The 20058-nt window shown below is 47.4% G+C and overlaps 2 protein-coding genes across 2 annotated transcripts; both read left to right on the top strand.

Annotated features, from left to right (window-relative positions):
* Positions 1-338: 338 nt before the first annotated feature.
* On the top strand, positions 339-5152 carry LOC101528001 (glutathione S-transferase kappa 1-like). The gene is made up of 8 exons (XM_058654917.1): positions 339-535; positions 1188-1269; positions 1460-1588; positions 1868-1968; positions 2120-2155; positions 4001-4117; positions 4448-4541; positions 4839-5152. The coding sequence occupies exons 1-8, from the start codon at positions 464-466 to the stop codon at positions 4886-4888; spliced, it is 681 nt and encodes a 226-aa protein (XP_058510900.1). The 5' UTR covers positions 339-463; the 3' UTR covers positions 4889-5152.
* Positions 5153-13236: 8084 nt separating this feature from the next.
* Positions 13237-17980, top strand: LOC101527746 (glutathione S-transferase kappa 1-like). Its single transcript, XM_058654918.1, has 8 exons — positions 13237-13379; positions 13843-13924; positions 14090-14212; positions 14506-14606; positions 14705-14740; positions 16350-16466; positions 16797-16890; positions 17202-17980. The coding sequence occupies exons 1-8, from the start codon at positions 13308-13310 to the stop codon at positions 17243-17245; spliced, it is 669 nt and encodes a 222-aa protein (XP_058510901.1). The 5' UTR covers positions 13237-13307; the 3' UTR covers positions 17246-17980.
* The last annotated feature ends 2078 nt before the right edge of the window (positions 17981-20058 follow it).

Below are 20058 nucleotides of genomic sequence, written 5' to 3'. Positions count from 1 at the left end.
TAAATACACACACACACACACACACACATATATATATATATATATATATATATATATATATTTTTTTTTTTTTTTTTTTTAAGAGGTAGGCGGACTGTATCTCCCATTTGCAGGACAGAGGCCAGGGGCTGGCCAAAAGGGCGCAGCTACGGAGCTTTGGGTCAAAATGTCCTCTGTGGCACAGGCTCGGCTTTACAACAGGGCGGCGAGCCTGCTGACAGGTTCCTTGTTGCTCCCGCCCCAGGAGAGCCGCCATCTACACAGTGGCGGAGAACAGGAGGCTGGCCCTGCCCTCCGCTCCTCCCCTTACGCCTCAACCCCAGTCCAGCTGTGGGCGGTACAACCAGGCAGGCCGGGAAGCGGGGCGGGTCTCGCCCGGCTCCCGAGAAAGAACACGCGCTTGGTGTTTTGGACCTGTGTACCGAGATCCTGGCTGTGGTCTTGACCCGCTGGAAGCTGCAACATGAAACCCCTGCCGCGCACCCTGGAACTCTTCTACGACGTGCTGTCCCCCTACTCCTGGCTGGGCTTCGAGGTGACAGAAAGAAGCTGCTCGGGCAAGGCTTGGAGGGAGAGGGCACAGAGACAGATGACTCCCCCAGTTTCAGGTGTTGCCGGCAACTTGTAACCGCAGGGTGCACCCCAGCCCTTGAAGATGGCTTTGCATTGTTGTGTAGTAGATTCCCTGATCCGAAGATAAGCCCTTATATAGTAATTTCACAAGCTGGTTTAAAAATAAGCTAGTGCAATGGGGGAATCTCAACTGAACTTGAACTGTGGTTATGCAACAAGGTGGAGGAATCCACCATGGTGGGAGGGTTTGGGGAGGGGTGGGGAGAATCCAAGTATCTATGAAACTGTGCTACATAATACAATGTAATTAATGAATTAAAAATAATAAATAAATTTTAAAAAAAATAAAAAAAATAAGCTAGGGGACCCCAAGGAACTGAGGAGTCCACGACCACCTCTTGTCTTCACTATCAATAATGGGGCACAGGTACAAACGGGGCTGGAAAACGTCCCCTGGGACCAAGATCCTGGAGTCCCTTTCTAGCAGAAGGAAGGTTGTGTTTCTAGTCAAAACCCAGCTTGGCACCTAGCCACTCTGCCTCCTTGGCTGCCAACAACAGCTCTTCAACTCTTGCATCTTACACACGGGCTGTTCTTGCTCCCTGCTCTGCTAGGTCCTGTGCCGGTATCAGCACATCTGGAACGTCAAGCTGCAGTTGCGGCCCAGCCTTATCTCAGGGATCATGAGAGAAAGCGGTAGGCAGGGAGAAGCCATTGGTGCGGGGAGGGCGGGCAGTGGGGTGAGCTCAGCTGCCCAGGGGAGCCCTTCTCAACCAGCCTTTTGTTGACACCTGCAGTTAGGCATCTGTCCTCTGAGACACAGATAGTGTCCTCCAAGCCTGGTGCCTTTAGGTCATCTGTCGCCATGCTAATTGTCCACTGCCAGGAAACAGGCCTCCAGCTATGCTTCCAAGAAAAGCGCAATACTTGAGAAGTGACCTCCAGCTCCAGGGACAGCACTTCCAGGTTCCCATCCAATTCCCAAAGGATTTCTTCGGTGTGATTCTTGAAAAAGGTGAAGAGGGAGTGGGGCAAGTGGACTGGGAATCAAGTTACAACAAAGACATCTGAAACAGAAGTGTAGGAAACTAGAGCCTGGGAGAGTACATTAGATGAAGCACAGCTGGGAAACCTCAGAATTACAGTGGGATGAGGATGTAACAGGGAGGTGGAGCAGGGCAAACCAATTGTGAAAAGTCATGGGCAGCTGAGCCTGGGAGATGCCGAAACCAAGAAGAGTTGTTTGTCACCAAATTAGAGGAAGAGCCTTCCACTGATTATCTCTGCCCCACAGGAAGTGTGTCTGCCATGAGATTCCTCACTGCTGTGAACATGGAATATCCCGAGATGTTGGAGAAAGTGTCTAGAGAGCTATGGATGCGCATCTGGTCACGAGTGAGGGCCAGGCTATGGGTCGACTGGGCTTGCGGGGGCCTGGATGATCTTTGTCCCTTGCCAACCCACTTATAGAAAGCATGGTCCTGTGCTTGTCTGTTGTGCCAAGCCACATGTGCTACTCCTTTCCTGAAGTTTGCTCTTCTTCCAGGATGAAGATATTGTGCAGCTCCAGAGCATCCAGGATGTGAGTGTCTTGTACATTACATTCCTGCTGTTACAGGGAGTTGATTTGGAGAAAGAAAACCCTTAAATATATTTTATTTTTCATAGCAGCGTTCACAGATATTTAAAAAGAAAGAATATTTCTGGTTAGTAACAAATTATAGAAAAAAATTAAAACTTGAAAGAACAGTTCATGGTAGAAAAGCGAGGCTGAAAAGGGCCAATGGATGAGCCAATGGAGCGTGTTTTAATATGTCGGGGGGAAACATGGTAACCAAAGCCTCAGGAGGGAAGAGATGGACTTATGAATATCCAACACTCCAACAAAAACACCACTAACACAGCAGATAGAAAAACAGGAGACATTAAAAAAAAAAAAAAAAAAAAAAGCGAGACTAAAATCAAAACAAGGGCCCAGCATAGTGATTCAATTACCTAATCCTTGCAAGTGCCAGGGTCCTTATAGGCATCAATTCATACCCCAGCTGTTCCACTTCCAATCCAACTCCCTGCTGCTTGTGGCCTGGGAAAGCAGTGGAGGTTGGCCCAAAGTCTTGGGACTCTGCAGTCACATGGGGGACCCAGAAGGAGTTTCTAGCTCTTGACTTTGGATCAGTTCAGCTCCAGCCACTCCTGTCATTTGGGGATTGAACCAGCAAATGGAAAGTCTTTCTCTTTGTCTCTCCTCTCCATAAACCTACCTTTCAAACAAAATAAATAAATCTTTCAAAACAAAACAAAAAGAGGTAACTGATGCTAGAAAGATGCAGAAGATAAGAGAGAACATATGGAAAGAGCTGTGAATATTAACCCGTCCACTAGCGAAAGACAGCAGCCTAAAATCTGCCTTTTTCTTTAGGTCTAAGTCAGATAGTGCACTGTAATATTCTTATTCCAGCTTATAAAAGATAGTTGTGGCATACTCGATTTAAGTATAAAATATGACACAATGGCTAAATGTACAAAAACTACCCACCATATAGTTTAGTGTCTACATTCCTGCAAACAACATGTGTATTTTTACTTACTATATGACAATCATTGACCTTCCTACTTTTCATGCTTTGAGCTACAGTTCTTCTGCATGGCCTTACTATGACCTTACATTTGTTTTCCTAACCATTCCAATAACCCATTGTTGAACATCTGGTCTGGGATAGGATTCTCTCATTCACTCAGGTCAAGTAGCTGTCTTATTAGAAAGGACGGCTTGGTTGCGTAGGATCACTCAAGGTGGACAAGCTCTGTTTGCTCTAGCTGCATGTTAGTATCATCTGGAGGATGCAGGTGCTGCCCCCACAGAAATCCTAATGTAATATTTTTAGGAGAAGAAGGCACAGTGGGATTTTTAAAACCACCCCAGGAAATTTTCATGGCCAGGCAAGACTGAGAACTTTTGAGTCCCAAGTTAGCAACAACCCCTAACTGAAGTCCAAGGATATTGCCTGGAATTAGAGCCTAGCCCTTGATTCAGATCAGCAGGAGAGATCCAGAATTCTGAAAATAGGAAGCCAAGTGCCCCAGACATGAATTCTAGACACCTGGATTCTACCACTGGCTCTGCTCAAGACAGATTCTGAACAAGGAATGTGTCCCCTCCCACTGCAGCCTCCTGTGTCATGAAGGGAAGACATCAGGCTATGCTGGTCCTAAGATGCGCCAGAGGTGTATGTAGTGACAGGGTTCCCTCCCTCTGCTCTTTCCATCCATCTTGAGATGTGGGAGAAAGGAACAGACCCTCACTTGCAAGTACACAAAACCATTGCCAGGCATGCATGGGTGTAGAAGATGGGAACCCTAGAGGTCTCTCTCGAGTTTGCAGCCCACTCCACACTGACAGCCTTGTCCTCCTCCCACCTCCCCGCAGGCTGCAGAGAAGGCTGGCATGTCTGCAGAAGACGCCCGAGCACTGCTCAAGAAGATCTCCACACCACAGGTGAAGAACCAGCTCAGGGAGACCACAGAAGCAGCCTGCAAGTATGGGGTGAGCAGCCCTTGGTGTTTCTTCCAAACCAAATCCCAAACATGGATTGAGCAGGTTCCCTGTTGCTGTTCCAAAGCCCCCTTCCCACCCTGAGTCTCCTAAGTCTCCCAGATGACCTTGTCTTCTCCCCTGGTAAAGGAAGGGAAGGAGACAGATGGTGAAGGAAAGCATAAAGCACCTGAGACTTAGAAACGCAAGTCATGCCTGAATGTATTATGGAATCTGTTGTCAGACACCTCTGTGTGCCTACCAAGTGTTCTTGGAAGCCTTCCACCCCAGCCCTGAAACACCTGCTCCATCATCTTCCTCCCTGAACTTTAATTTCTCCAGGCCTTTGGACTGCCCATCGTCGTGGCGCACATGGATGGCCAGAAACACATGTTATTTGGCTCTGACCGCATGGAGTTGCTGGCTCACTTACTGGGTATGTTAAAAGTTCCACAGTGAGTTACCCAAGACCACAGTTCCATCCTTGTTATTTGATTTGATCAGAAGTGGGAAGAACAATTAAAAGGGAGCGTGGCCATCCCAACAGCACAGCTTTCTGAATGGTAAATGGGGAAGCCACACAGCCCTCAAGCCCAGCCAAGAAAAGGAGGGTTTCTTGTCCTTTCCACCAAGCAGGGCTCTTCCCAGAAAACCCATGTTGCCTGTGGGCCCGTGTGCTGCCTTCAGCTCAGCTAAGAACTGTGTGTGGACATCTGTTAATTTCTTGTTCCAGGAGAGAAGTGGATGGGCCCTGTGCCCCCAGCTCTGAATGCCAGACTTTGAGACCTCCAGATGGAAGCTGTCATTCATTCAAAAGAGCAGACAGAGTGATGAATCCCTCCTCCACTGCACCACCGAGAATGGGTCTTCTGTTTGACAGAGGTATCGCGCTTGACCCTCTACACTGTTTGCATCTCTACACACACCCAGGGGTGCCAGGGATTTTGTCCACCATTAGTCTGTTTCTGTCTTTCTGTGCCTCAAGTGTCTTTTGAAGTGCATCAAATTCTGCTTTCCCATGGAATAAATCTAATACTGTTTGATAAACCATTTGCAAGTCTATGTGTGCCATGTTGTTCTTTAATGCTCTTGTTGGTGTATCATATCCTGGTCCCTCTAAGGGCTGAGAGACAAAAAGTATTTTTTGTCCCCCCTTATAGCCCAACCCCAACTGGTCTTGAAGAATCTGTGGGAGGGAACAGGATATGCTGCCCTGACCTCTCTGTACGAGGACAAGAAACAAAGTCTAAATCAATCTGTAACTGAACAGTTTGCCATTTACTGTCTCTGCGATAGAGCTCAGCGGGGGAGGTCAGCAGGAGACCCACAGTGTCATCCAGCATGTGCTCAGTGTTAACATGGGGCCAGCTATTCAGAACACAACAGTACAGGGCAGTGCGGGAAGAGAGCTGGACCTGCTTGGCCTGGAGAGATTGCTCACCCTGTCTCCTCCCATAATCCACATCCTGAGAGCAGCTCAATACTTTTTCCCTGGGCCTTAGACAACCGGTGTGTCTTCCAACATACCTGTGACTTCACTGTTCCCTTGTTCTTTTATCTGAGGTCGCTGCTTCTGTCTATGTGTTCTTTGTACTTTAATCAGACTCCTCAGAGTCAACACCATTTTGAGCTTGGGAATACTGCTTAATAAAAAAGTGATAACACACAAGGACACCTGTTGGGAAGCAGGTGCACAGCCTCAAAGTGTGCTGTGCAGCCGAGGAGCCAAGGGTCCTTTAACCCGCGCCTTTCTGGTCTTTCTGATCTCATGCTCCATTTTCCCTTTTACTTCCCCACTACTCTCAGTCTTCACCATCTTCATCTTCATTGTCTTATTCCATGATTTCAGCATTTTTTCATGATGCAGATACATCTTTTATTTTTTAAAAAAATATATTTATTTATTTTTATTGGAAAGGTAGATTTACAGAGAAGGGGTGAGACAAAGATCCTCCATCCACCGGTTCACTCCCCAAGTAGCCTCAATGGCTGAAGCTGAGTTGATCTGAAGCCAGGAGCCAGGAGCCTCCACTGGGTCTCCCGTGGGGGTGCAGGTTCCCAAGGCTTTGGGCTGTCCTCCACTGCCTTCCCAGGCCACAAGCAGGCAGCTGAATGGAAAATGGAGCAGCCAGGACACAAGCCAGTATGTACATGGGATCGCCAGCAGATGCAAGGTGAGGATTTACCTATCATACCAGATCCGATGTAGAATCATCTTTACCTGCTTAAAGTATATCTTCTTTTATTCGAAGAAGTTTTGTGACATGCATGAAGATAGTACCCAAGTTTGTGGAAAATGCAATTAAAGTGTAGTTTATTGCAGGCAGTGTTGTGGCACAGCATATAAAGCTTCCAACAACAACACTGCCGTATCAGCACTGGTTGGAGTCCCAGTCTCCACTTTCTCACTTTCAATTCTATGCTAATATGTCTGTAAAAGCAGTGAAAGGTGCAAGCTCGTTGGGCCCCTGCAAACACTTGGGGGACCCGCATAAAGCTCCTGGCTCTTGGCTTCAGACCCACCTACCTCCATTCCTTCACGTCACAGCAGACAGAATGACTCTCTCCCTCTTTGTCACTCCTTCCCTCTCCGTATATACGCCTTTCAAAAAATGCATAAATGTATCTTTTTTAACATTTTTCAAATAAAAAGGCAGATTTATAGAGAGAAAGAGAGACAAGGAAAAAGAACTTTCATACACTGGTTCATTACCCAAGTGACTGCAATAGCCAGAGCCAAGTCTATTCAAAGCCAAGAGCCAGGAGCTTCTTCTGGGTCTCCCACATGGAAGCAGAGTTCCAAGGCTTTGGGCCATCCTCTGCTTTTCCAGGCCATAAACAGGGAGCTGGAAGGGAAGTGAAGCAGCCAGGACATGAACTATGGCATCCTGACACTTGAAGGGAGAGGACTAGTCAATCAAACTATTCTACCAGGCCCAAACAAATCTTGACATATGGGCGTCTTTTTGTGTCCTGGTTGCTCCACTTCCAAATCTGCTCCCTGCTTATTACCTGAGGAAGTAGTGGCAGTTGGCTTAAGTCCGTGGGCCACTGCACCCACATGGGAGACCTCAAAGCAGCTCCTGGATCCTGGCTTCAGATCAGCTCATTTCCATTCACTGAAGCCATTTGGAAAGTGAACCAGCAGATAGAAGATCTCTATTCTGTCTCTGTCTCTCTGTAGCTATGCCTTTCAAATAAAAATAAAATAAACATTTAAAAAAAACCTTCAATGCCACAACCAGGAAATGGACATCTCTAGAATCTTCAACCTTAGTCAGATTTCCCCAGTTTTGCGCACATTGATATGCACATATTTAGTACTATACAAGTTTATCACATTAGTATCTTGCAACCAGCACGTACTTAAGATTCAGCACATTGAGAGACAGGCAAGGCCGTCACAGTTAAAACACCCTGAGATTCTTGGCTGAGTACGTGGCCCAGTCACATACTTAAGACTTCATACTTAAGTCCCTACCACCTGGTGTCAAAGACCTGAATTCAGTGCTGGGCTGCTGGCTGACTCAGCCTTGACTCCTGCAGGTATTCAGGAAGTGGACCAGCAAACAGAAGATCTCTATTTCTCTGCTACTCTAAGAAAAATAAATCAACAAGAGAAAACACATGCTTAGGATACAGACCTCCTCTTACCCTTCTGTGCTGATAAAAACCTCCTTCCCTTCCTCACCACCTCCCTACCCTTGTACCCATTAATCTGTATTCATGTAATATTTGAAGAATGTCATATTGGGATGGGCATTGTGGAAAAGGAGATTAAGACACTGTTTGGGAGTCTGATGCAGTAGCCTAGTGGCTAAAGTCCTCCCTTGAACGCACCAGGATCCCATACAAGCTGGGTTCTAATTCCGACAGCCCCGTTCCCCATCCAGCTCCCTGCTTGTAGCCTGGGAAAGCAGCCAAGGACTGCCCAAAGCCTTGGGACCCTACACCCTCATGGGAGACCCGGAAGAGACTTTGGGCTCCTGGCTTCGGACAGGCTCAGCTCCAGCCATTGAGGTTGCTTGGGGAGTGAATCATCAGACTGAAGATCTTCCTCTCTGTATATCTGACTTTCCAATAAAAATAAATAAATCTTCAAAAAAAAACCAGACATATGCATCACATACTGAAGTGCCAGCTCAAGTCCCTGTTGCCCCACACCTCCTATCCACCTTCCTACTTACGCACCTGGGGGGGCGCAAACCACGGCCCAGGTACTTGAGTTCCTGCCATCCAAGTGGGAGGCCCAGCTGATACACACATTGGTGAGCTTGGTGTAAGCATTCCACATCAAATATACATATCATGCATCACAGCCCATAAATATATGTAATTATAATGTCAATTAAAAATTAAGAATATAGGGCCTGGCAGCACAGTAGCCTAGCGGCTAAAGTCCTAACCTTACATGTGCCAGGATCCCATATAGGTGCCAGTTCTTATCCCAGTGGCCCCTCTTCCTATCCAGCTCTTGTGGCCCGGGAAAGCAGGTGAGGATGACTGAAAGTCTTGGGATTCTGAACCCACACAGGTGACCTGGAAGAGGTTCTGGGCTCCTGGCTTCGGATCACTCAGCTCTGGCCATTGCGGCCACTTGCGGAGTGAATTAATGTACAGAAGACTTTCCTCTCTGTCTCTCCCCTTCTCTATATATCTCACTTTACAATAAAAATAAATAAATCTTAAAAATATATAGATACATTAAAATGGTTGAATATTTCTTTATAGTACATCCTATTGTATAAGGAAACCATATTTATAGTATAAATTCTTTAAAATGCTGAGCTAAATGATGTGTGTATCTACAAAACATAGATATTGCTAAACTGCCCTCTGGAGGTTGTACAAATTTGCACTCCCAATGATTATGCAAGAGAATTACCTACCATGAACCTCTGCCAAGTCTGAGTCATTGAACTTTCTGATCTTTGCCACCACGACAGATCACAGAAAGAATAAAACAAAGCCACAGTGTAGTTTTAACTACCAACCTCTCTACATACAAGTACATATTTTTAAATACTTGAGAATTATCTATATGTACATTTCCGTCAATATTTAATTCATACTACTGGCATTCTTTCACTTGGATTCTGTTCTTTCAAAGTTTCAATTTTTAGCTCTTTCTACATCAACCTGCCCCAACCCTGGCTGGTTGTTGCCACCTCAGGAGTGAACCAGCTAATCAAGGAGCCTCTCTCCTCTCCCTCTTCTTCTACCCCATCTCTCTTGCTCTCTGTATAACTCTGTCTTTTAAATAGATAAATAACAGTGCCTAGGCAGTCTCAGGAAACCTGGGGACTCGGGCTGGTGAACAGTGGAACAGAACAGGCCTGGGAACTCCTGCATGCATTTGGATCCCAGGCTGGCAGGTCAGGAACAGCGGAGTGTTATAATCCCTGGTTGGCATGCTGGCGTACTGTGCTGGTGGACCAGGCTTGGGGAACTCTTTGACATGCTTTAGTCCCAGATGGCTGGATGCAGGGATAGGGTTCCAGGCCAGCACTTGCGCCGCAGCACTGGATCTGGGGTCCCAGGTGCACAGGCAGGGCTGCAGGCCAGCACCTCACTCCACCAGAAGATCAGACTGGGGAACCCATGTGCTGGCAGGTGCAGGGGTGGTAGATTGATCAGGGAAGGAGTATAGTACGTGTGGGAGAGGGGACTGCGAAAGTAGTACATTACAGGTGAGGAATGATGTTTGAGAGACTTCCACCAACAAAGTCACTGTAGTAGCAGATAAGAAAGGGGGCTGAGACCCAAAGGTCTCAAGGAAGGAAACTGAAGGATCATTCTGGGTCAAACCAATTTACCCACCCACGTGGGATACCAGAGGTGGGATAGTGAGCATCAAACACTGTCCACCATAACACATGAAAGCTAGGGCTATGGAGCCTACCTGGCAGGGCTGGACCACAATATCTGCCAACGAGTGTCGGAGCAGGGGATGGTCACATTAGGCTCAGCTGTGATACTAACCAGCATGCAAGAGAACCAGGTCTGGGGGAAGATTCTAAGGGGAACATGTGGGCTCCACCCTGTGGAACTGCAATATCTGCTGATTTGCTCAAGAGATGGGGGTGGTGATGGACCAAACTAGGTATAACTGTGGAACTCACCAACACTCATGGGTACTGAGGTTGGAAACAGGCCAGGCTGGTTTACACTGCAGCACCTGCAGGTGCACCCAAGAATTAGGGGTGGGGCAGGCTGAACTGTAATATCCACCAGGACACACAAAGGCTGAGACTGGAGGGAAGACTATGCCAGATAAGGACCTAGCACCTGCTGGCACATGTGAGATCTGGGTCTGGGAGTGGGCAAGTGTGGAATCTGGGGAATTCAACTGGTGGGACATAGCTCCCACGGTGAGCATGTGAATCAGGGCTGGGTATTGATCAGGCCAGGCAAGGCTGCTCCACTTGCCAGCAAGTATGTGGATTGGCTCTGGGGCAGCAGACCAGGCAAGGCTGAGCCAAACAGTAGCACACTGGCATGCACAGGAGCCAGGATGTGATGTGGGTCATACTAGACTAGGTTATCACACCCACTGGTTTGCACGAAAGCCAGGGATGGGAACAGACTAGCCAGGGATAGGCTGTAGCACCCACCAGCCAGAGTTGGGACTGGGGGGCTGAGCAGGCTGGGCCAGGCTGCAGCATCCAAAGGCAAAGGCCAAGCTGGGTGATGAGCTATGCCAGACTGGGTCGGAGGAACTACTGGCATGTGCAAGATTTGTGGCTGGGCACAGGCTTGGTCAGGGAGCTTAGAGGTCACCCAAGCTGGACTGCAGTTCCCACTGGTGAGTGTGAGAGCCGGAACAGGGGGTGGTGATCTGGGATAGACATGGCTGCAGAATCCCTTGGCATGGGTGTGGATTGAGTCTGGGGTGTACCAGACTGGGCTTGGCTCCAACACCCGTGAGTGCTCACAAGAGCCAGAATGTGTATAAGATGGACTGGGCTAGGTCTTGGCACCCACTGAGCCATGCAAAACCTGACTTGAAGGTGGGAAAGCTGGGCCTGGGCTATAGCACCCAACAGTAAGAACTGGAATGGGGTGGGTTAGCTGGGAAAACCACTTTCCCCATGGTTAACTATGGTTTAGCACCAAGAAAGTTCATGTAGAGGTTTGATCCCAAAGCAATTGTGTTGGGAGGCATGGATACCTGGAAGAACGAGGATTTGGGTAAACGGGAGAGACACTTTTCACACAACAGCTGGGATAAGTGGACGGCTTCACGGTAAAACCTGGCACCTCTCCACTCTCTGCCTTAGAATAATACCTGCCTGCCTTATAGAAATGCCTGTTCAGCACTTGCATGCATTGGAGCCAAGTGATGCCATCTACCCTGCTAGGACGCAGCACAAGGCCCTCCCAAAAGGCAGCCACTGGCCTTGGACTTCAGCCTCCAGAATTTTGAGCAAACTAAGCTCCCTTTGTTACACATTACCCAATAGGAACTATCACATAATAAGAAAAGAATCACGACTCACACTGTGGCTGAAGGGCTGTTTGGTTTCAGTAGTTGTGGCCACTCCACATTCCACATCGTGTGTTTTACTCTATGTGGAAGTATTCTGTCTCTCTTTGCTTACTGGAGACCTGAAGTTCATTTTTAGTGACTATAAGTAAGAAAAATGCAAAAATCTTTACTAATGTAAAAATTCAGTAATGTTAAAGTAGAAAATTAAGGCTCCACTGCAATGTTCCAGTGGCTAAATCCTTGCCTTGCACGTACCAGATACTGCGCAGCCGCTGCTTCACATCCTGCTTGGTCCACTTCCCATTTCAGCTCCCTGCTTGCGGCCAGGGAGAGCAGTGGAGGATGGTCCAAAGCTGTGGGACCTGTACCCACCTGGGTGACCCAAAAGAAGCTCCTGGCTTTAGATCTGCTCAGCTCCAGACACTATAGCTGCTTGGGGAGTGAGCCAGTGAACATATCTTTCTTCTCTCCTTCTCTCTATAAATCAGCCTTTCCAATGGGAAAAAAAAAACTCTTAAAAAAAAGAATGAATTAAAGAGAATTTTTTTAAAAAAATGTTATGGCGAGAATGTAACCTAACAGAATACAGTATGACTTTCTTTTTTGTAAACACAAAATAGGGTCTACCAATGCTTAAAACTTTCTCAAATTATTGTTGAAGTACAACTTCCCTAAGCCTGCAGTGCTCTTTCTTTCACTCTGTAAAAGACAATCTCAGACTGACACCACGACATTTGGGGCTAAGCCTCCACCTGCAGCACCAGTTTCTTACAAGGGCAGCAGTGTATGTCTCAGTTGTTCCACTTCCCATCCAGCTCCCTACTTGTGGCCTGGAAAGGAAGCAGCAGACAGTGCAAGTCCTTGGCCCCCTCACCCAGGTGCGCAATCTAGAGAAAGCTCCTGGCTTCTGGCTTCAGATCTGCCCAGTTCCAGACATGGCTGCCATTTGGGCAGTAAACCAGCAGAAGGTAGAACTCTGTCTCTCCTCTCTAGGTGATTGTGTCTTTCAAATGAAAAGAAAATGAATATTTTTTTAAAATGTGCCTTTGTTATATCTGTGTTAATCTCTTTAAAAAAAATGACAGAGCAAGACAGTATACTGTCAAGTATATATCAGGCATTGTGCTAAACACTAAGAAAGGAAACCTAAAAATTTTTAATTTGGGAAATTCTTACTCTGCTCCAGTCCCACATGAACTACTAAGTCAGTTACAAAAGGTGACACTGCAGCTTTTCATGAGGTAGCTGGTATTTATCTCCTATTTGCAAGACTAAAAGAGAAATGAGGTTCACAGAGGTCCAGGGGCTTGCCAAGGGCACACAGCTACCCGGACTGCGCTGCGAGAACAGCAAAATTCCTGCAATCCAGGCTCCGCCTCAGGACAGGTCTGCAAGCCTAATAATAGGCTTCCCACTCTGCAAATCTGCTCTCCGAAAACCAAATCTCATCTGCACTGTCTAGGGAGGCCTGCAGCTGGCCCCGCCCTCGCCCTCCGCCCATCCCTCTGGCCCTCCCCCTGGCCCTCCCCCTGGCCCTGCCAACCCAGCCAAGTTTTTCCTGACTGCGGCTGCGCAGCCAAGAATGAGGGCAGTCCTCCAGGCAGGGCGGAAGCAAGGGGTGGAACCTGCTACAAGGAACGTCCTGAAAGGACTCCTTCAGTCCTGCTCTAACTTCGCTTGACTTTTGGAAAACCCTAGGCCACTGGAAACGGCATGGGGTCCCTGCCTCGCAACCTGGAGCTTTTCTACGACGTGCTGTCTCCCTACTCCTGGCTGGGCTTCGAGGTGACAGAAAGAAGCTGCTCGGGCAAGGCTTGGAGGGAGAGGGCACAGGGACAGGCTTTTCCTGAAATTCCTGGCGCTGCTCCCAACTTAGAGCCAGAAAGCGCACACTGACAGTGAAAGTGCTTTAAGCTGTTGTGCACGGGAATCCCTGTTCCCAAGATTCGCCCTTATATTGTAGTTTCACAAAGTTGTTTGTGAATAAGTCAAGGTCATTCCTAAGACTCTTGACCTCCACAACCACCTCTTGTCTTCACTGTCAACAATGGGGCGCAGGTGCAAACGGGGCTGGAAAACGTCCCCTGGGGCCAAGATCCTGGAGTCCCTTTCTAGCAGTAGAAGGAAGGCTGTGTTTCTAGTCAGAACCCAGCTTGGCACCTAGCCACTCTGCCTCCTTGGCTGCCAACAACAGCTCTTCAACTCTTGCATCTTACACACAGGCTGTTCTTGCTCCCTGCTCTGCTAGGTTCTGTGCCGTTATCAGCACATCTGGAACATCAAGCTGCAGTTGCAGCCCAGCCTCCTTGGAGGAATCCTGAAAGACAGCGGTAAGAAGGGAGAAGCCATTGGGGTAGACAGGCCCAGGAAAGTCCTCTCTTTGTACTGACACTTGGAGCTAGTCATCTGTCATGTGCCCAAGACCTGGATAGGGTGGCCCACACCTGGCACCTTTAAGTCTTCTGTCACCATGTTATCTGATTGTCCACTGCCAGGAAACCTGCCTCTACAAGTACCCCGCAAACTGCAGTACCTTAGAAGTGACCTCCAGCTCCAGGGACAGCACTTCCAGGTTCCCATGCAATTCCCAAAGGATTTCTCTGAGATTGTTAGAAAAGGTAAACAGGGTGAAATGCATATTGGGAATCAACTTGAGGGCAGAGAAGTCAGACAGTAAAGTGCAGAGAAAGGGGGCCTGAGAGACTACCTTAAGGGGTAGGTTTGGGAAACGTCAGGATAAGGGTTGCATAGGATGAAGGGAAACTGAGGCAGGGAGCTGGACAGATTGATCAGGGAACTTTGGTGAGAGGTGCAGGGGACTGAGTCTGGGAAAATGTCAAAGCAGGGCTGGGGCGTGCCTCCAGCAGAACACAGGCAGTAGGTCTTCACACTGAACGGCTGTATTGCACAGGAAGTGTATCTGCCATGCGATTCGTCACTGCCACAAACATGGAACAGCCAGAGATGCTGACGAAAGTATCCAGGGAATTATGGATGCGCGCCTGGTCACGGGTAAAGGCTTGGCCCTGGAACCCATCGGGGGAATGGATATCTGAGCCTCGCCGGGACTGCTCACACCATGTTCCTGCTGAGTGTTCTCTTCTTCCCAGGATGAAGATATCACGCAGCCCCAGAGCATCCTGGCGGTGAGTGTCCCATCCCCACACTCACTGCTGTCACTAGATTTTAGGTCTCTCGATTTTTCCCATATCACTTTTAGGGGGGAAGAATCCCCACAAACAGATTCAAGAATCCCGCCAAGGACATCACAGTTATTTTGAAAGAAAGCATGAATGTGTTTGAGACAAGAAAATACTGAAAAGCTGTAACTCACAGAATTCTCAAAAGAGTAGTTCGTGATTGAAAAGGGAGGTGAAAAACTGAACAATGCATTCGTAGGATTTATGTGATGCAAGAAGATAAGAGAGGTGACAAACAATAGAAGCCACAGAGGGAGTGAGATGGAGAATCCATGAGTGTCCAGAGTCACCAGTCAAATCTCACATCCACATGCAGACTGGGAAGCTGGAGACTTAAAAAAGAGATAACTGAATGTTGCCAGAAGGGGGCAGAAGCTGAGTCAGAACACACGGACAGAACTCTGAATATATACCTGTTTACCTGCTAAGGAGCTTCAATGGTGGGTTTTCCTTTGGGTTTAAGTCAGGTAGCGCATTATTTTTTTCTATAGTACGGAAAATTTGAGACATACTGAGTTTCCATATATAAAAGGACAGATCACACAAAAGCTAAATGTACAGAAACTTGCTAACACACCTTCTAGTATCTGTATTCCTGCAAAGTATTTATGTGATATTTTTGCTTGTTTCTTGCTTCCTATTTAACCCATCATTTCCCGGGCTACTTTTAACTTTTTGAAATAACAGTTCTCCACATCTGCATGGCCTTTCACGCGGCCATTCCCTTTGGTTCCCTATAAACATTCCACCTACCCACTGCAGAACATTTGCTCCAGCACACCATCTCTCATTTAGGCAGGCCAGGTCAGTGTCTCATTAGAATGGACAGCTTGGCTGTGTGGGATCACTTAAGGTCTACAGCTCTCTTTGCTCTAGCTGTACATTAGCATCAACTGGACGATTTCATTCTCTCCCCCCTCCCTACCAAAAATACAAATATTTTTAGAAGAAGAAAGCACAGTGGGATTTTCAAAACCACGCCAGGAAATTTTCATGGCCAGGCAAGACTGAGAACTTTTGAGTCCCAAGTTAGCAACAACCCCTAACTGAGGCCTGTGTCATTCTCTTGAAGCCGGGAAGGTGGCTGCACATGAGCCTCAGTAAGAAGCCCCAGGATGGTGCCTGGAATTAGAGCCTAGCCCTTGATTCAGATCAGCAGGAGAGATCCAGAATTCTGAAAATAGGAAGCCTTGTGCTCCAGACAGGATTTCTAGACACCTGGATTCTACCATTGGCTCTGCTCAAGACAGACTCTGCTATACCTCTGAACAAGGAATGTATCCCCTCCCACTGCAGCCTCCTGTGTCATGAAGGGAAGACATCAGGCTAAGCTGGTCCTAAGATGCACCAGAGGTGTATGTAGTGACAGGGTTCCCTCCCTCTGCTCTTTCCATCCATCTTGAGATGTGGGAGAAAGGAACAGACCCTCACTTGCAAGTACACAAAACCATTGCCAGGCATGCATGGGTGTAGAAGATGGGAACCCTAGAGTTCTCTCTGGAGTTTGCAGCCCACTCCACACTGACAGCCTTGTCCTCCTCCCACCTCCCCGCAGGCTGCAGAGAAGGCTGGCATGTCTGCAGAAGACGCCCGAGCACTGCTCGAGAAGATCTCCACACCACAGGTGAAGAACCAGCTCAGGGAGACCACAGAGGCAGCCTGCAAGTATGGGGTGAGCAGCCCTTGGTGTTTCTTCCAAACCAAATCCCAAACATGGATTGAGCAGGTTCCCTGTTGCTGTTCCAAAGCCCCCTTCCCACCCTGAGTCTCCTAAGTCTCCCAGATGACCTTGTCTTCTCCCCTGGTAAAGGAAGGGAAGGAGACAGATGGTGAAGGAAAGCATAAAGCACCTGAGACTTAGAAACACAAGTCATGCCTGAATGTATTATGGAATCTGTTGTCAGACACCTCTGTGTGCCTACCAAGTGTTCTTGGAAGCCTTCCACCCCAGCCCTGAAACACCTGCTCCATCATCTTCCTCCCTGAACTTTAATTTCTCCAGGCCTTTGGACTGCCCATCGTCGTGGCGCACATGGATGGCCAGAAACACATGTTATTTGGCTCTGACCGCATGGAGTTGCTGGCTCACTTACTGGGTATGTTAAATATTCCATAGTGAGCTACCTGTGATCCCAGCTCCAACCTTGTTATTTGATTTGATCAGAAGTGGGAAGAACAATAAAGGGAGCGTGGCCATCCCAACAGCACAGTCTTATACAGACAGGGCTTCTGAATGGTGAATGGAGAGGCCACACACCCTCAAGCCCAGCCAAGAAAAGGAGGGTTTCTTGTCCTTTCCACCAAGCAGGGTTCTTCCCAGAAAACCCATGTTGCCTGTGGGCCCCTGTGTGCTGCCTTCAGCTCAGCTAAGAACTGTGTGTGGACATCTGTTAATTTCTTGTTCCAGGAGAGAAGTGGATGGGCCCTGTGCCCCCAGCTCTGAATGCCTGACTTTGACACTGCTGGATGGGAGCTGTCGTTCATTCAAAAGAGCAGACAGAGTGCTTAGTCCCTCCTCCACTGCATTGTCTAGCTGAAAGAATTTACCCCATGTCCCTGTCGAGGTGTGATCCTCTGCCCTCCTGAACGCCAAGAAGGGCATCATTCGAATTGCAGTCTTGATGGGAACAGCGTGGTTGTTCTGCAGAGAATTAAAAACAGAGCTACTGTATGATCTACTTTTGAATACATATGCAAAAGTTGTAAAATCCAGAAGTATGAAAAAGATCTCTGCACTCTTGTGATCATCATAATCATAGTTACAACAGGCGAATGGTGGAGATAGCTTAAATGTCTGCCTGTCCATGAATGGTAAAGAAAAAATGGCACACACTTCTGGCAAGATTTTCAAAATTTGGGGAGGATGTTATATGTATTGAGGCATAGCAGGTAAAGCTGCTTCCTACTACACTGCTCTCCCACATGGTCCCCAGTTCACATCTGGGATGCCCTCATCTGATCTAACTCCTACTAATGTGCATGGATGGCACCCAAAGATAGATGAAGTTCTTAAGCTCCTTCACCCGTGTGGGAACCCTGGAATGAAGCTCCTAGGTCTTGGCTCCAATCTGGCCCAGCCCTGGCTGATGTGGCCATTTGGGGAGTGAACAAGTGAATGAAAGACATCTCTCTATCTCTCTGTGTAACTCTTCCTTTCAAGTAAATAAAATTATACTCAAAACCAAAGCTTTTTTTCTGTACCATGATAAAATTATCTTTTAATCTATTTTCCAGTTATAAGTTTAATACTCTAACCCAACACACTTTTTCATTTGTGACAATGTGATGAATCTAGTGACATTATTTTAATTGAAAGATACAGAAGTGCATATATCATAAGGTCTCATTCACATGTATCATCTAAAAAAGTATAACTTAGGGACCAGCACCATGGCATAGTAGCATCACATATGGGTACCAGTTCACATACCAGCTATTCTACTTCCAATCTAGCTCCCTGCAAATGGCCTAGGAAAGAAGATGACTCAAGTCTTTGGGCCCCTGCATCCACATAGGAGACCCAGAGGCGGCTCCTGGCTTCCTGGATAGGCTCAGTTATGGTTACTATCGTTATTTAAAAAAGTAGAATTTAACATAAAAAGCATAATGTAATTTAAGCACTGATTTTCCGGTAGCAATCAGCAACATACTGACTAAAGCAAGTATTGTTTCTGTTAGAAAGAATACATTTGAGAGCCCTGTTGCATATCATTGTGACTATAGTTAATGTCTATTTTTAAATTACAAAAAATAGCTTTTGAATATTTGTACTATGTAAAAGTGACATGTAAATGAGGTTTAGAGTGAAAGTACAAGTTCCACGTGGAAGACAAGATTTGGGAGCCCCTTATTCATCATGTCCTTTCTCCAAGGAGTCACAGCCCTTTAATGGGCTCTTTCTAGGTGCAAGCACAGGTGAGTGACTGAGACCCAAGAAGAAGGAAGGGGTAGAGCAATGCTGGAAAGCCGCTGTCTCACACTGTTAACCCTGCAGTGTCTGAGGAAACCTAAAACACTTGGCTTGGAACAGATAACTCTGCTTTTACTCTCAGCCCTTGACTGGCTCTAGCTGGTACCAACCTAGAAAAGACTGGAAAAAGAATTTCTGGAGCAGGAAAAGGGAATTATGGGAGGACCAAAGTGGCATCAGGTTTTGAGTCATTAAATGAGTCTCCACGCATTACCCATAAATGATATGATATGTATTGACTGCCTGTTCCTTGCATAATACTGAGATATATGCAAAAGGTATATGAGCCAGCCCTATTTTCCCTGACTCACTTCCAATTCCCAGCCTGCCCAGCTCTCCATCTCCCTTGAACACCTGGAGCACTTTGCACCTTGGTCACCCTGTACTTTTCTTCCAGATAGTTGTGTCTGTCTTCCTTTCTGGCATGTGTTTCCTGTCTGCCCTGTTGCTGCAAACACCTTACAGTATCCCCGTAGCAAGCGGAGGGTAACAGCTTGTTGCTTCTAAACTGGGTAACTCACTTCCTCAGAGTGTAAGGAAGCAGGCACTCCGGCAGTGTGAGACGGGGTGTGAATTTTAAGAACCTCTTTGGGTTATTTTGACAGTATCTGTCAAAAAGTCACTTGGCCACTGGTTTATGTGAGGGCCGAGTGTGTGCTGGGCAGAATCAGGCTGGACTGCAACACCTATTGGTTCCAGTGGAAGACAAGACTGGAAACAGAACTGACCCAGCAATTGCAACTACCAGCTGATTGGGGTGATGGACTGTACCGGGCCCTGTACTTGCAACACACAAGAATCTCGTCTGGCATCACCTCAGACAAAGTTTCTTTTGGGATCTCCCCAATCAAACTGCCAGACTCAGAACCCATGGTCTGCCATGGAGTGCAAGTGCCAGAGCCGCGCCTCCTCAGAGGCTCAGACGGAGCGGTGGAGAGCATAACCAGCTGCACATGGAGGATATGGCAGTGTATTGGAACCTACAGAGGATACCTGGCATCACAACAGAGGACAGAACAAATCAATCAACTACCCAAGCCATATGGCAGTGAAAAACAGGGCAAATGGAGACTCTAAGGCGGACTATGTCAATCAGTGGATTCTGCAGCAACCTCATTGTGCTTGGAATGGCGAGACTGGCAGCAATTCATAACTACTGAACTATCAAAACCACTAGAACAAGACCCTCGGAGCATGCCCCACATCAGGGACCTGGGATGGGTGAGAGACTGGGTGGAGCTTCTCCCTTTATCTCCCCCTTTACCCCAGATACAGAAAAAAAATGAGTGAATGA

This window comes from Ochotona princeps, chromosome 25 (assembly GCF_030435755.1).
Source record: "Ochotona princeps isolate mOchPri1 chromosome 25, mOchPri1.hap1, whole genome shotgun sequence".
NCBI classification, from domain to species: Eukaryota; Metazoa; Chordata; class Mammalia; order Lagomorpha; family Ochotonidae; genus Ochotona; species Ochotona princeps.
Note: the sequence above shows the minus strand (reverse complement) of the source record. Positions and strands in the feature narration are given on the sequence as shown.

What these genes read in the sequence shown, in the direction of transcription:
- LOC101527746 (XM_058654918.1), top strand. Translation starts at nt 13,308, where the DNA reads ATGGGGTCCCTGCCTCGCAACCTGGAGCTTTTCTACGACGTGCTGTCT. An exon ending in GGATGCGCGCCTGGTCACGG is followed by an intron (nt 14,607 to 14,704) that starts GTAAAGGCTTGG and finishes TCTTCTTCCCAG; the next exon opens with GATGAAGATATCACGCAGCC. An exon ending in AGGCAGCCTGCAAGTATGGG is followed by an intron (nt 16,467 to 16,796) that starts GTGAGCAGCCCT and finishes TAATTTCTCCAG; the next exon opens with GCCTTTGGACTGCCCATCGT.
- LOC101528001 (XM_058654917.1), top strand. Translation starts at nt 464, where the DNA reads ATGAAACCCCTGCCGCGCACCCTGGAACTCTTCTACGACGTGCTGTCC. An exon ending in ACTCCTGGCTGGGCTTCGAG is followed by an intron (nt 536 to 1,187) that starts GTGACAGAAAGA and finishes CTGCTCTGCTAG; the next exon opens with GTCCTGTGCCGGTATCAGCA. An exon ending in CGGTGTGATTCTTGAAAAAG is followed by an intron (nt 1,589 to 1,867) that starts GTGAAGAGGGAG and finishes TCTGCCCCACAG; the next exon opens with GAAGTGTGTCTGCCATGAGA.